The 14,217-nt window shown below is 42.7% G+C and overlaps 1 protein-coding gene across 2 annotated transcripts in view; it reads right to left on the reverse strand.

Moving 5' to 3' along the window:
* Window positions 1–14,217, reverse strand: part of BLNK (B cell linker) — a 105,643-nt gene that overhangs the window by 4,636 nt on the left and 86,790 nt on the right. For both annotated transcript variants that reach the window (XM_032232356.1, XM_032232357.1), the window contains 7 exons: window positions 12,595–12,620; window positions 12,005–12,030; window positions 10,809–10,919; window positions 9,595–9,637; window positions 6,897–6,930; window positions 3,312–3,384; window positions 2,192–2,222 (listed from right to left, as the gene is read on the reverse strand). In XM_032232356.1, coding sequence (XP_032088247.1) covers window positions 2,192–2,222; window positions 3,312–3,384; window positions 6,897–6,930; window positions 9,595–9,637; window positions 10,809–10,919; window positions 12,005–12,030; window positions 12,595–12,620 — 344 coding nt within the window. The remainder of the gene's footprint in view (window positions 1–2,191; window positions 2,223–3,311; window positions 3,385–6,896; window positions 6,931–9,594; window positions 9,638–10,808; window positions 10,920–12,004; window positions 12,031–12,594; window positions 12,621–14,217) is intronic.

Genomic DNA, 14,217 nt, shown 5'->3' on the forward strand with positions numbered 1-14,217 from the left:
AGGTTCCAAAATTTTTTGAAACCCACCACTGGTCCTTGGATATGATTATTCTACACTATCATGCTCATATTTATAAAACTCAGTGCCTCTGTGAAAGGTAAGGATGACTACTGCGTTTGTGGCACAATCAGAACATTGCGTGTGTTGAAGTTGTTTTAACGCAAACCGAAGATGCCTTTTAAAAAACAAGTTTACATCCTATTCTTATGCATGCCAGTGCTGTGTGTGGGGTAATTTAAGGTGGTTCTGACAAGTGTCGTCGGCATCTTCATATCCGGTCACATGGGCGGCAAGCCACTCCCATCCGGTCACATGAGCGGCAAGCTACTCCCACAAAGGAGGCCACACCCACAGAGTAGGTTCGAACAATTTTTGAAACCCGACACTGGTCAGGGCTACTATTTTGATTGTTTGGATCACCCTTTTGATGTCCTTTACAAAAGCAATTGAAGCATCAAATCATGTTCTAAAATTGAGTTTTTTCTTGAATAAATTCAATCTGTATATTTTATGTAGCCATCTTCGAATCACATCTGGAAATTAAACTACGCACAGCTCCAGTAGGCGAATGCATTTAGTATTATCGTTTTTGCTTTGCACTCTTACAATAAAGTTTACTGAGTTTTATGTTTATTGTAGCAAATTATAGCAATTGTCTTATTAGCCATTGCATATTCATTATGTTAGCAGTGGAATCCGTTCCGAATCATTATGTGTGTCTTTCCAAACAGAAAACAATTTAAATGTTTGGCAATTGCCAATATCAAGATTATAATTGATTCTTCAGTATGAACAGAAATGAAATATATTGAAAAAGCTTTTTGTCCTGGTCACAGGAAAAAAAACGTCAAAATCCATATTAAGGAAATATCTTTAACAGGCCAACACCCAGAGATATAAATGTGCACGTTGAAGAACTCTACTACACTAGGTAGTGGAGTAACAAAAAATATATATATGCTCTAATTAAGTCAGTGTGTTTAACAATATGTAATCCTGAATATTGATCACAGAAATGGGAGATTGGGAACCATTGGAAACAAGTATTGCAACCAGTGTGTTTGTTGCTGCAACTGATCCAAATTTATACTAACTGACCACGATGAAGCAGTGGTTAGAGGGCAGTGCTGCAGGCGACTTCTGCTGATCACCGGCTGCCAGGAGTTTGGCAGTTCAAATCTCACCAGGCTCAAGGGTGATGTAACATTCCGCCCTTCCGAGGTGGGTAAAATGAGAACCCAGATTGTTGGGGGAAATATGCTGACTCTGGAAACTGCTTAGAGAGGGCTGTAAAGCACTATGAAGTGGTATATAAGTCTAAGTGCCATTGCTATTAACAGACATGGCTGGTCTGTTGCTCCCAGATTTCATCTGAAACATTTGTTAAAATAGAACTGTGCCATCGCTTGCCAATTCTTTTTGCTCTAATTTCTTATCTACTTGGTTTCAAGTTGATAATGATGGCATCTATTAAAAGTAATGTTTATATATATATATATATATATATGTGTGTGTGTGTGTGTGTGTGTGTGTGTGTGTGTGTGTGTGTGTGTTATATTTGTGCTGATAAATAAATAAAGGGAGACTAGTATAGATCTATTTCAAGCTATTTAGCTCTCATCAGCTAGCCATACCCTTGCTGGGAATCGAACCTTTATTTATTTATCAGCACAAATATAACAAATGTAACAAAAAGGCAACAGTAAAAAATATTGGGTTTCTGTCTGGATGGTCTCTTGTGACGAGCCGAAGGACAGAGAATGGAAGTGTGACCTTCCTCCCATACTTGGGCATACCGGGGGTTGTGACTTTAAATATATATATTTGGTTCCATTATGACACCTTCGTTATGTCTGCTCATTCCCTATGCTTGAATCAGTGTTTATTAAACAAAGCTTCCTATGATTCAGCCCTGCCTTTTTCCCAGAGCTACGTCTAAATATTTTAGATAATGTTGAAAATTCCAGATGGTTTTGTAAGGATTGATGCATTTCCAATAATACAAAAAAACCCCCCAAAACGATCAATTTAATTCAACAGAATGCAAAATAAATATATGTATATATGCATACACGTACTGTACATAAATAGATACACAGCTTCAAACAAGATGGTGAAGATATAATTAATTATTTTAGGTTACTTTTAGAATGGCTCTTCAGGGTGATGATTTTAAAAACACAAAACTCACCGGCGGTACTGCAGGATTCATTTGCTTTTTTCTGTAGGGGAAAAAAAGTAGGGATGAAAGAGTGCTATTAAACTTCCCTTTGTTTTGCAGTCTTCTTTCTCATGATTCAATTTATGAGCACCCAATTTTGGATGCCTATGTTTCTTTACACAAATCCTTCTCCGGCACCTCTTTAAACCAGGGGTCTCCAACCTTGGCAACTTAAAGACTTGTGGACTTCAACTCCCAGAATTCCTCAGCCAACAAAGCTGGCTGAGGAATTCTGGGAGTTGGCTGGAGACCCCTGCTCTAAACGGAAGTCTCTCATACTGCCTCCATACAGATACAATCGTGTACACACACAAACACACACACACACGCAGACACGACTGTGTGTGTGTATGTTCCAGCATAACTCTGGAACGCCTCGAGCAATTTCAACCAAACTCGGTACACGTATGACTTACTCTCTGGAAACAAATACTGTGGGGATAAGACACCACTAAAACCCCTCGGGATGTATGTTCTGTTAAGATGCGGCCTGTTGTGCCTTAAAATGGCTTCTACTGTACTGCTGTAAAATGGTTTCTACCGTGCAGTGCAGTGGAGTGGCCATGGTAACATTTTCACAATACTCTGCAAGGAGGCTCCCTCGGGTAAGGGGGAAAATCCAACATTAGAAATTGAGTCAGCAACTTGCCCCCACAGTCTGGGTCCTCATTTCACCCACCTCGGAAGGGGTGGGTGTACTGCACTCTAACCACTGCGCCACCTCAGTATTAAATGATTACAACCCAGAACACTGTTTTAAGAGCCGAGGTGGCGCAGTGGTTAGAGTGCAGTACTGCAGGCCACTTCAGCTGACTGTTATCTGCAGTTCAGCGGTTCTAATCTCACCAGCTCAAGGTTGACTCAGCCTTCCATCCTTCCGAGGTGGCTGAAATGAGGACCCGGATTGTTGTTGGGGGCGATATGCTGACTCTGTAAACCGCTTAGAGAGGGCTGAAAGCCCTATGAAGCGGTATATAAGTCTAACTGCTATTGCTATTGCTATTTCTGACAAATACTTCATTTAAGGATTACAAAAATTCTGGAACTCTTTTTATAGTGAGAAGGAATGATTTTTAAAAAAAACACTTACGTGATCCTTGGAAATGGGGACGGAACATTAACAGGAGGAATTTTAAATTCTGCAGCACTATTGACGCCGTTACCTAAAAATCCAAAGAGAGTAGTTAGTTCAATGCACCTGTTGATTAACAAAACGTTGCGTTTCTAATGTTTAGACATTACTACTACTGCTTGGAGTATAAGAAAGCCACTGAAAATCAAAACTGTGCAAATCCACTGACCAAGCTGTATTGGAAAAATCATGAATATGTATGAATCTCCTTTTTCATAGGATTTGCCCAGTCCAGTTCAAAACGCATGCAATATTCAAACCTAACGCTCAAAATTATTAAAGCATCTTGATAACGTAACATACAATAAAAATTTGATTTTATAGACAGAGGAGAAGCTGTGTCTATTAAAGCCAAACGTCAATTAAATTCCAGTTTACATAAACTGCACAAACATTCCTTTGTGAAGCAGTACAAATGCAATTTTTAATTGCCACATCCAAAGTCCACTGAATGGAGGCCCATAAAATCAAAGTTTTACCATATACCATCATACAGCATTTACTGGAAACAATTGGTGTATTATCCATATACAGTTACAATTATGGATCAAAAATACAGAGACTTTCAAGCATTTCATATTATTTCGTCATTTGTGCAATGGCTCAATTGCAATACTTAACATTATTATTATCCCCTTAACGTGGTACAGGGAGAAAATGATTTGTTTAAGGCAGTGCTTCTCAACTTTGTTAACTTGAAGATATATGAATTTCAACACCCCAAATTACCCAGCCAGCATGCTGCTAGGGAATTCTGGGAGTTGAAATCAACACATCTTCAAGTTACCAAGGTTGAGAAACACTGATCTAAAGTTATATTTGTGGAAAAGGTGAAATTCAAAGCAAAGATCCCACAATTGACATATTCTTATCTGCGACATCAGGGGGTGTCAAACTCGATTTCATTCAGGGGTGCATCAGGGTTGTGTTTGACCTTGGGGGGGCCAAGGTGGACAGGCATGGCTGGAATAGGCATGGCCAGCTTGACATCACTCGTGTTGGGGGCACCAAGACTGGGCTAGGGTGATCCTTCCTTCCTTCCTTCCTTCCTTCCTTCCTTCCTTCCTTCCTTCCTTCCTTCCTCCCTCCCTCCCTCCCTCCCTCCCTCCCCCTTCCCTTCCCCTATTCACTCTCCTTCCTTCTTTCCTCCCTCCCTCCCTCCCTCCCTTCCTCCCTCCCTTCCCCTTCCCTTCCCCTATTTACTCTCCTTCCTTCCTTCCTTCCTTCCTTCCTTCCTTCCTTCCTTCCTTCCTTCCTCCCTCCCTCCCTCCCTCCCTCCCCCTTCCCTTCCCCTATTCACTCTCCTTCCTTCCTTCCTTCCTTCCTCCCTCCCTTCCTCCCTCCCTTCCCCTTCCCTTCCCCTATTTACTCTCCTTCCTTCCTTCCTTCCTCCCTCCCTCCCTCTCCCTTCCCTTCCCCTATTCACTCTCCTTCCTTCCTTCCTTCCTTCCTTCCTTCCTTCCTTCCTTCCTCCCTCCCTCCCTCCCTCCCTCCCCCTTCCCTTCCCCTATTCACTCTCCTTCCTTGCTCTCTTCTCATCTTTCCTTCTTTTTCTTTGTCTTTCCCCTTTCTCCTTTCCTGTCCCTTCTTCAATGCTCAAATGCCCTGTTTTTGCTGGCAGAGGGCTGCAGGAGGCTGTTGCGGCCAAAAACGGGGCCTGAGGGGGTTGTGTGCCTCCCGGGCTCTGTTTTCGCTGGCAGAGGCACCACGGGCCAGTCCTTCGCTATTTTCAGGGCAGCCCCATGGGCCAGTTCTAAGCACCCCGTGGGCCTTCAGTTTAACATCCCTGTGCTACATGTTTCCACCACAAAACCGCGTTCGACTAAAGCGCGCTCGACGAAACCGCATAGCTGACGTCATCACAGTGCGATGAAAAAAGCACGCTGTAAACGCTAAAGCTAAAATTAACCCCTAAACCTAATCCTAAACCTAACCCTAAACCTAACCCTTAACCTAACCCTAAACCTAACCCTAAACCTAACCCTTAACCTAACCCTAAATCTAATCCTAACCCTTAACCTAACCCTTAACCTAACCCTAAACCTAACCCTAACCCTTAATCTAACCCTAAACCTAACCCTAACCCTTAACCTAACCCTAAACGTAACCCTAAATCTAATCCTAAACCTAACCCTTAACCTAACCCTAAACCTAACCCTTAACCTAACCCTAAACCTAACCCTAAACCTAACCCTTAACCTAACCCTAAACCTAATCCTAACCCTTAACCTAACCCTAAACCTAACCCTAACCCTTAATCTAACCCTAACCCTAACCCTAACCCTTAACCTAACCCTAAACCTAACCCTTAACCTAACCCTAAACCTAACCCTAAACCTAACCCTAAATCTAATCCTAACCCTTAACCTAACCCTAAACCTAACCCTTAACCTAACCCTAAACCTAACCCTAAACCTAACCCTAAATCTAATCCTAACCCTAAACCTAACCCTAAACCTAACCCTAACCCTTAACCTAACCCTAAACCTAACCCTTAACCTAACCCTAAATCTAATCCTAACCCTTAACCTAACCCTAAACCTAACCCTAACCCTTAATCTAACTCTAAACCTTACCCTAACCCTTAACCTAATCCTAAACATAACCCTAAACCTAACCCTTACCTTAACTTGAATCGGCTTGCTTTCAAAGCGCTATTTAAAGCGCCCTTTTTTCTCCGCGCTCGCTGTTGTCGCCCTGCTGATGATGTCAGTGACACGGTTTAATCGGGCGCGCTTTAGTGGAGCGCGGTTTTGTCGTGCCACGGTGCTACATTAAACCAACTTTTGAAGCTAACATGAAACTACTGTTCTCCTGATGTTGTTGAGTACAATTTTCATATGGTTGTTTTTCATCACTGCTCATGTTCATCGGGGTAGCTGAGAATTGTAGTTCAACAACATCAGATGGCCACAGGTTCACCCCACCTGTTAAAAAAATACTACAGCAAAAATGGAAAGCTTAAGTGATTCTTAGAAAAACTCAGAAAGACCCGTCATCGAAATCAATGTGCTTTGATTGGCAGGTGCAACAGCTTTGTTGCCACAGTCACGGGATCACACGAAATGATAAAGTCAACATGAGACTCTGCTGTTTGGAAGCATCTTTTGTGCTTCCAGTCCGTGACCCGTCAAAAGCGCGAACGTCGTAAGCGCGCCGACAACACCGCGGCGCTAAAACCGCGATTTCAAAAGCGCGCCGACAACAGCGCGCCAACAACAGCGCGCCGACAGAAGCGCGATTTCATTTAAGGTAAGATTTACAGTTAGGTTTAGGGTTAGGTTTAGGGTTAAGTTTAGGGTTAGGTTTAGGGTTAGGTTGAGGGTTAGGTTTAGGGTTACGTTACAGCGCACTTCTGTCGGCGCACTTTTGTCGGCGCGCTTTAGGGCTAATTAGTCGCTAATTCGTCGCGCGGTTTTGTCACCGCGCTTTAGACACCGCGGTTTAGTCAGGCGTGCTTTTGTTGTGCGCGCATTTGTGGTGGAACCCTTCCAGTCATCTTAGAACCCCTCCACATTTGACTTTAAGGCAGAATATTCTTACTTCCATCAGTTTGCGCTCCAAGGACCTGTGGATCCTGAAATTAAAACAGTTTTCAGATTATTTAACAGGTCTGGGTAAATGCTAATCCAGGTAGGTTTAGGTTTCGTTTTATTTAGGTTTCGTTTTATTTATATGCTGCCCTATTCCCGGTGGGACTCAGGGCGGCGCACAAACCCAAGGGGGAAAGGGAAACACAACAAAACGACAAATACAGGCATTTAAAAAAAACGACCAACAGCCACACAAATCGAGAGGCGAAGGGAACTCATCGACCCCAGGCCTGCCGGCACAGCCAGGTTTTAATGGCTTTTCGGAAGGCCTGGAGAGAGGTGAGGGTCCGAATCTCCATGGGGAGTTCGTTCCAACGAAAGGTATTTGTGTTGCAAAGGTACTTATTTATTTTTATTATGCAACTTCATGAAGTTGTCATCATCAAATTAATGAATTATAGTTCTGTACAAAATCATTAAAAACATCAATAAACAGCAAAGGTGCTTTTTTCAAGAGGCAACTGGACTTTCTTCAGAGCTGAAAAAGCTTCTTGGATGAGAAGTGAAATGTCTTCAGAGAAAACCCAAAAGTCGAGTTGCCTCTTGAAAAAAAAAAGCTCCTTTGGGACAACCTTGACCTGGATGACTGAGAATCTCTTGAGACATCAATCAACAGCAGCATCAATATTTATTTATTTGTATCCTACCACTTATACAACAACAACAACAACCTTGTGATGTGAGTTAGGTTGAAAGACCCAGCTGGCTTTCATGGCTACGGCAGAACTAGAACTCCTCACAGTCTCCTGATTAACAGAGCATAGAATAATAGAGTTGGAAGGGACCTTGGAGGTCTTCTAGTCCAGCCACTGACCACTGAGAAGACCCTTAGCAATAGCAGTTAGACTTATATACCGCTTCATAGGGCTTTCAGTCCTCTCTAAGCGGTTTACAGAATCAGCATATCGCCCCCAACAACAATCCGGGTCCTCATTTCACCCACCTCGGAAGGATGGAAGGCTGAGTCGACCTTGAGCCGGTGAGATTTGAACCGCCGAACTGCAGATAGCAGTCAGCTGAAGTGGCCTGCAGTACTGTACCCTAACCACTGCACCACCTCGGCTCTTATCTATCTATCTATCTATCTATCTATCTATCTATCTATCTATCTATCTATCTATCTATCTATCTATTTATCATCCATCCATGCATTATATCTGTTTATCATCTATCTATCATCTATCTATCTATCTATCTATCTATCTATCTATCTATCTATCTATCTATCTATCATCTATCTATCTATCTATCTATCTCTATCTATAGCAATAGCAGTTAGACTTATATACCACTTCATAGGGCTTTCAGCCCCCTCTAAGCGGTTTACAGAGTCAGCATATCGCCCCCAACAACAATCCGGGTCCTCATTTCACCCACCTCGGAAGGATGGAAGGCTGAGTCAACCTTGAGCCGGTGAGATTTGAACCGCCGAACTGCAGATAGCAGTCAGCTGAAGTGGCCTGCAGTACTGTACCCTAACCACTGCACCACCTCGGCTCTTATCTATCTATCTATCTATCTATCTATCTATCTATCTATCTATCTATCTATCTATCTATCTATCTATCTATCTATTTATCATCCATCCATGCATTATATCTGTTTATCATCTATCTATCTATCTATCTATCTATCTATCTATCTATCTATCTATCTATCTATCATCTATCTATCTATCTATCTATCTCTATCTATAGCAATAGCAGTTAGACTTATATACCACTTCATAGGGCTTTCAGCCCTCTCTAAGCGGTTTACAGAGTCAGCATATCGCCCCCACAGTCTGGGTTCCTCATTTCACCCACCTCGGAAGGATGGAAGGCTGAGTCAACCTTGAGCCAGTGAGATTAGAACCGCCGAACTGCAGACAGCAGTCAGCTGAAGTGGCCTGCAGTACTGCACCCTAACCACTGCGCCACCTCGGCTCTTCTTTTCCATGGTCCTACCAGATATGCATTCCTACCATATGAGACCTACAACATACCCTGCCTTCCTATCCTGATGGGCTAAGTGGGTGTAATGGGGGAGAGGTGGTCCTTCAAGCAGCCTGGCCCCCAAGCCCCACAGGTGATAACCAGGACCTTGAAATGTACCCAGAAGTAGATTACAGCTCCAGCAAAACTGGTGTTACACGCGTATGCAAAATTGTGTGGGCTGCTACATTCCAAAACAACGGAAGCTTTTGGATACTTTCCAAGGGCAGACCCATCTAAAGCACATTGCAATAGTCCAGGTGTTCATACTGCATGATAAGATAAGATAAGATAAGATAAGATACTTTATTTGTATGCCGCCCTTTTCCCTGGGGGGACTCAGGGCGGCTCACAGTTCAGGGGGAGGGGAGGACAAACCAAGTTACATATAAGACAATACATCGTTAAAAGCACAACATTCATACTATTCGGGTAGGGTTAAGGTCTTTAGCCCCAGGCCTGTCGGGACAGCCAGGTTTTAAGGGCTATGCGGAAGGTCTGGAGGGTGGTGAGGGTACGAATCTCCACGGGGAGTTCGTTCCATAGGGTCGGAGCTGCCACAGAGAAGGCCCTCCTCCGCGTGGTTGCCAGTCAACATTGACTGGCTGATGGAACTCGGAGGAGGCCTAATCTGAACCTAATCTGAACTTATGAACTTATATGTGAAATACTTACAGCTTTCGGTGAAGGACGGTGCCTTGGAAGTGGCAAAACGTTTCTGGAAAAAGAACAGAAAATATTTTAGTCTTTATTTTTCTTCTTTGAACAAAACCGCAATAAACTTCTTTCCAATGGTTGCTTCTAGGGGTATTTTTCCACTGCGGACTGAGCTGGCTTACCTAAAAAAGGGGATATATTAAATTCATGGCCTTTCCAAGATGGAGAGTGTAATATTCCATCTCCGACAATAAAGCTCTCAGCCGCCGCCGCCACTACAGCGCATTTATGTCTAGGGTTGATGAGAACTATAATCAATAGATCAGGTCCAGAAAGCCATTCTACTTTTACAAACGTGCTTTCAGCTCTAGTGATCACATACATTGAGGAAGTAGATGGATTGTAAACTGAATTCGTCTCTCAGTTGGATAAAGACCAATGCCAGACGGGCAGAGCTTGTAAAGCCTAGATCAGTGTTTCTCAACCTTGGCAACTTGAAGATGTCCGGACTTCAACTCCCAGAATTCCCCAGCCAGCGAATGCTGGCTGGGGAATTCTGGGAGTTAAAATCCGGACATCTTCAAGTTGCCAAGGTTGAGAAACACTGATCTAGATGGAAAAGGACCCCCTTCAAACACCGTTTGAAAAACTCAAGTAAAAATTGACAATTGAATGAAATAAGGAGCAAACTCCTTTGAACGTTGCCCCCATGTACCGTATTTTTTGGAGTATAAGACACACCCTTTCCCATCTTCAAGTTGCCAAGGTTGAGAAACATTGGCCTAGATAAGTTTGATTCCTTATAGTAAAAGTGGCAGTTTCTTATGGCAAATAATTTATTTAGATGTGCTTCATGAGATCTAATGGTTTTTTTTTTAAATGTCCTATCTGTTCTTGAATGAGGCCAAATTTTAAATTGGATTCAAACTTCCTTACACAGGTGGCTGTATAAATGTATACAGACCTGACTCTTTCTACCAGTGGTGCATTAACTATTAAGCAGACTAAGCATGTGCTTAGAACACCAGGCCCAAAGGGAGCACCACAATGTTGAGGAAAAAAAACAATGAAGATTTCTACAGTATTTACAAAGCAGATGGGAACCAAGATTTGTCAGTGCTTAGGACACCAGCGAGCCTTTCTAGTCAAAGTAGAATGCTACTCACAAATGCTCAACATGAATTTCATTCGTTAGCAACTTAAGAGAAACTTCTTTTAAACTGGAAACTAACCTGTCCGATTTAAATGTATCGGATGCGAAGGGTTCTTTGGGTAGGCTGCGTTCATGAGAAGGTCCTCCGGATGGCCTCGAAGCTGGTTTGGGAGGAAGCGGCTTGGATATCCTTAAGGACAAAATAATACAAATAGGCTTTCTACGCAAGACTACATTTCCAAGTCATGTTCCTCCCAGATGTTTGAAACTTCTGTGTAGATGGAGGAGTGGCAGAGCTAAGGTGGTGGTGGTGGAAATCAAAATCAGCCTAGAGTCACAAACAAATTAAGTCCAAACCCTCTTGAATTCCATTAACCCATTAACGCTTGAAATAGTGCTAAACATTAATTGACTAGATTGTGAGGTGCAAAAATCCAAGGCCACACATTAAGTTAGCAATAGCAATAGCAGTTAGACTTATATACCGCTTCACAGGGCTTTCAGCCCTCTCTAAGCGGTTTACAGAGTCAGCATATATCGCCCCCAACAACAATCCAGGTCCTCATTTTACCCACCTCGGAAGGATGGAAGGCTGAGTCAACCTTGAGCCGGTGAGATTTGAACAGCCGAACTGCAGAACTGCAGTCAGCCGAAGTAGCCTGCAGTGCTGCACCCTAACCACTGCGCCACCTCGGTTCCAATTAAACTAATGTATTGCTCATACCTATGAACAGGATTTTAGTCAACTAACAGTAAGCAACCTTCTGGCGCTATGTAAGGGTTAATGGAATTCAAGAGAAGTTGTACTTCGTGCATTTGTGCCCACGTAGGGACTCCAAGCTGATTCCTTTCTTGACGCCACCCCCTAATCTCTGCCACTGTTTCTCCTACGTTCTGCCTCCACCTCATACAGTTCTCCAAATATCAGTTGCTGGGGAGGGGGGACTATGTAGAATTAAAGTACCTAATTTCAGTGTGAAGATTTTGAATCAGGTGTTCAATATGATATGCACAATGTGCAGTCTGAGACACAGAAGCAGCACATGGAGAAAGCTGGGCTTATCAAAGAAGGTTATAGCCATATTCGAATTCTAGCATAATTATCTCTTGCTTGACCTCACATCAGCTATTTTGCAATACATCATTGTACTAAAATTCCGCTGTGTCGTAAAATTACAATTATCTACCTTAGATTAAGACTTTTTAAAAGGAGAAACTAAATTGGGGAAATAACCTCAACGTTTACCTGTAATTTCAGAGTGAACAGCAAGTTACCTGGGTAATGGAGGTGATGGCTCCTGCTGGAAAAAAAATGAATTAGATTAGTATTCACAAATTGCATTAGGCTTTTAATTTTCTTAAGGAACATTTCCCCTAAAATGCCAGTTCTTGTCAATTTGTAGGAGATCCTGCGACAACTACTCCATATAACTGAAATATAATGTTCTCTTCTGTAGTGAATTTCAAAAGCAGATCAAATAAACATGTCAAATTTGCTGATCCAAGCTTCTGCTACTAGTATTTTACCCTAGAAAACTAATAAATGTTCTTCACATATTTTTCTTTAAATTATTATTGCAAAACAGGTAAGATTTAAATGTGGTTGATATTCTCATCTTTCCCTAGAAATGGATCTCATTGGCGACATTTTGGAAAAGGAGATGAAAGTTGTGTTTGGCATCCTTAAGCGCTATATATAAAATGCAATTTTGTACATATCCATTATATTCCTCTTTCCTTTGTACACTCATGTACCACAAAGAGTTATTTCCCTCTTTCTGCTCTGAATAATTGTTCACTTCCTTCACAGGTGAGTGCTTTAAAACACCCACACACACCCACACACACCCACACAACCATCTTACCTCTTCCTCAGGAATTTCATATACGTCTGCAGACAAGAGGATAGAAACAGAATTAAACCATTTCTGTGCAAAACTAGGCACATGAATGACGCAAAGATTTCATTTTTAGATTAACAGTGCAATCCTTTATATAAAGTCTGCAAGTTTTTCTAGCGATTTTGTAGATGTGAATATAGATATACCTTTGCCTATACCTTTTTCCAGTTAGGTTTTTTTTTTTTTGGATTCCCTAGTCTAACCTTGAGATTTCCTAGTGATTCCCAAAGACCTGCTTAGCTTTCTGAATCGGTCAAATTCTGAATCGGCAACAAAAGAATACCCCGGAAGAAGAACTTTAAACTTTAAACTTTTAATAAAATTTGTATGCCGCCCACTCCCTAGGGACTCTGGGCGGCTCACATCAAGTAAAAGCATTTAAAACATTTAAAATTACAGAATTAAAATCAACACGACATCCATTCCATCAAATGGGGCTGGAAATTAATCAACAGCCCCAGGCCTGGCGGAACAGCCAGGTCTTGGTTGCTTTATAGAAGGCCGGGAGAGTGGTGAGGGTCCGGATCTCTGCAGGTAGCTCGTTCCACAAGGCCGGTGCAGCTACAGAGAAGGCCCTCCCTCGGGGAGCCGCCAACCGGCATTGTCCGGTCGACGGCACCCGGAGGAGGCCCAACCTGTGCGATCTTATTAGTCGTTGGGAGGTAAATGGCAGGAGGCGGTCTCTCAGGCAGCCAGGTCCAATACCATGTAGGGCTTTAAAAGTAACGACCAGCACCTTGAAGCGGGTCCGTAGACCAATAGGAAGCCAGTGCAGCTCGCGGAGGATAGGTGTAACATGGGTGTACCTCGGTACACCTATTATCGCTCGCGCGGCTGCATTCTGGACCAGCTGTAGTCTTCGGACACCCTTCAAGGGCAGCCCCATGTAGAGGGCCAACCACTTTTGCAATGCTACCAAGAAAACATCTTCAATGCAATAATCAGGAGTTGACTCAACGACACATTCTTTATTTTATTTCTCAACGGATTGTTAGGAATTTAAAACATTTTCACATTCAATGAAAATAATTTCTGAACAAACGGAACTTCAGCCTTAAGAGATGGCCTTGAAGAAAATATTAGATATTTGTAAGTGATGCTAAATATATAATCAACATGAAATGCAAACTTTGGCTACATTGCCTTAATCTCTGTATCCTTTCACTAAAGACAGGATATCGTGCCTCAGCCTTGGGGCTCCTTTTATAATCCTGCACTCGGTAGCATCTGCAGAGTAAAGGACTCAAACCAGACAAGATGGCGGTCCCAGCAATGTGATCGAAATCCTGCCCCTTTGTACATATGTATGGTGCTGATGCGTGATAAAAGGGGAGGAGTTTTCTAGTCTGGAGCCTTGTATACAGCAAATGTCTGGAAGGTTCGCCGACGAAAGCGCGCCATCAAAAAACAACGAAAACAATGTAATAACCCTAACCCTAACCCTAACCCTAACCTTAACCCTAATCGTGCTTTTGTGGGCCCTGTTTTGTCGGCGCTCTTTTGTGGGAGCGCTTTTGATGTCGCGGGTTTCTCGCCGCGGTTTTGTTGGTGCGCTTTTGTTGGGTGCGCATTTGACGGGTCACGGTC

Source organism: Thamnophis elegans, chromosome 15 (assembly GCF_009769535.1).
Source record: "Thamnophis elegans isolate rThaEle1 chromosome 15, rThaEle1.pri, whole genome shotgun sequence".
In the NCBI taxonomy this organism is placed as follows: Eukaryota; Metazoa; Chordata; class Lepidosauria; order Squamata; family Colubridae; genus Thamnophis; species Thamnophis elegans.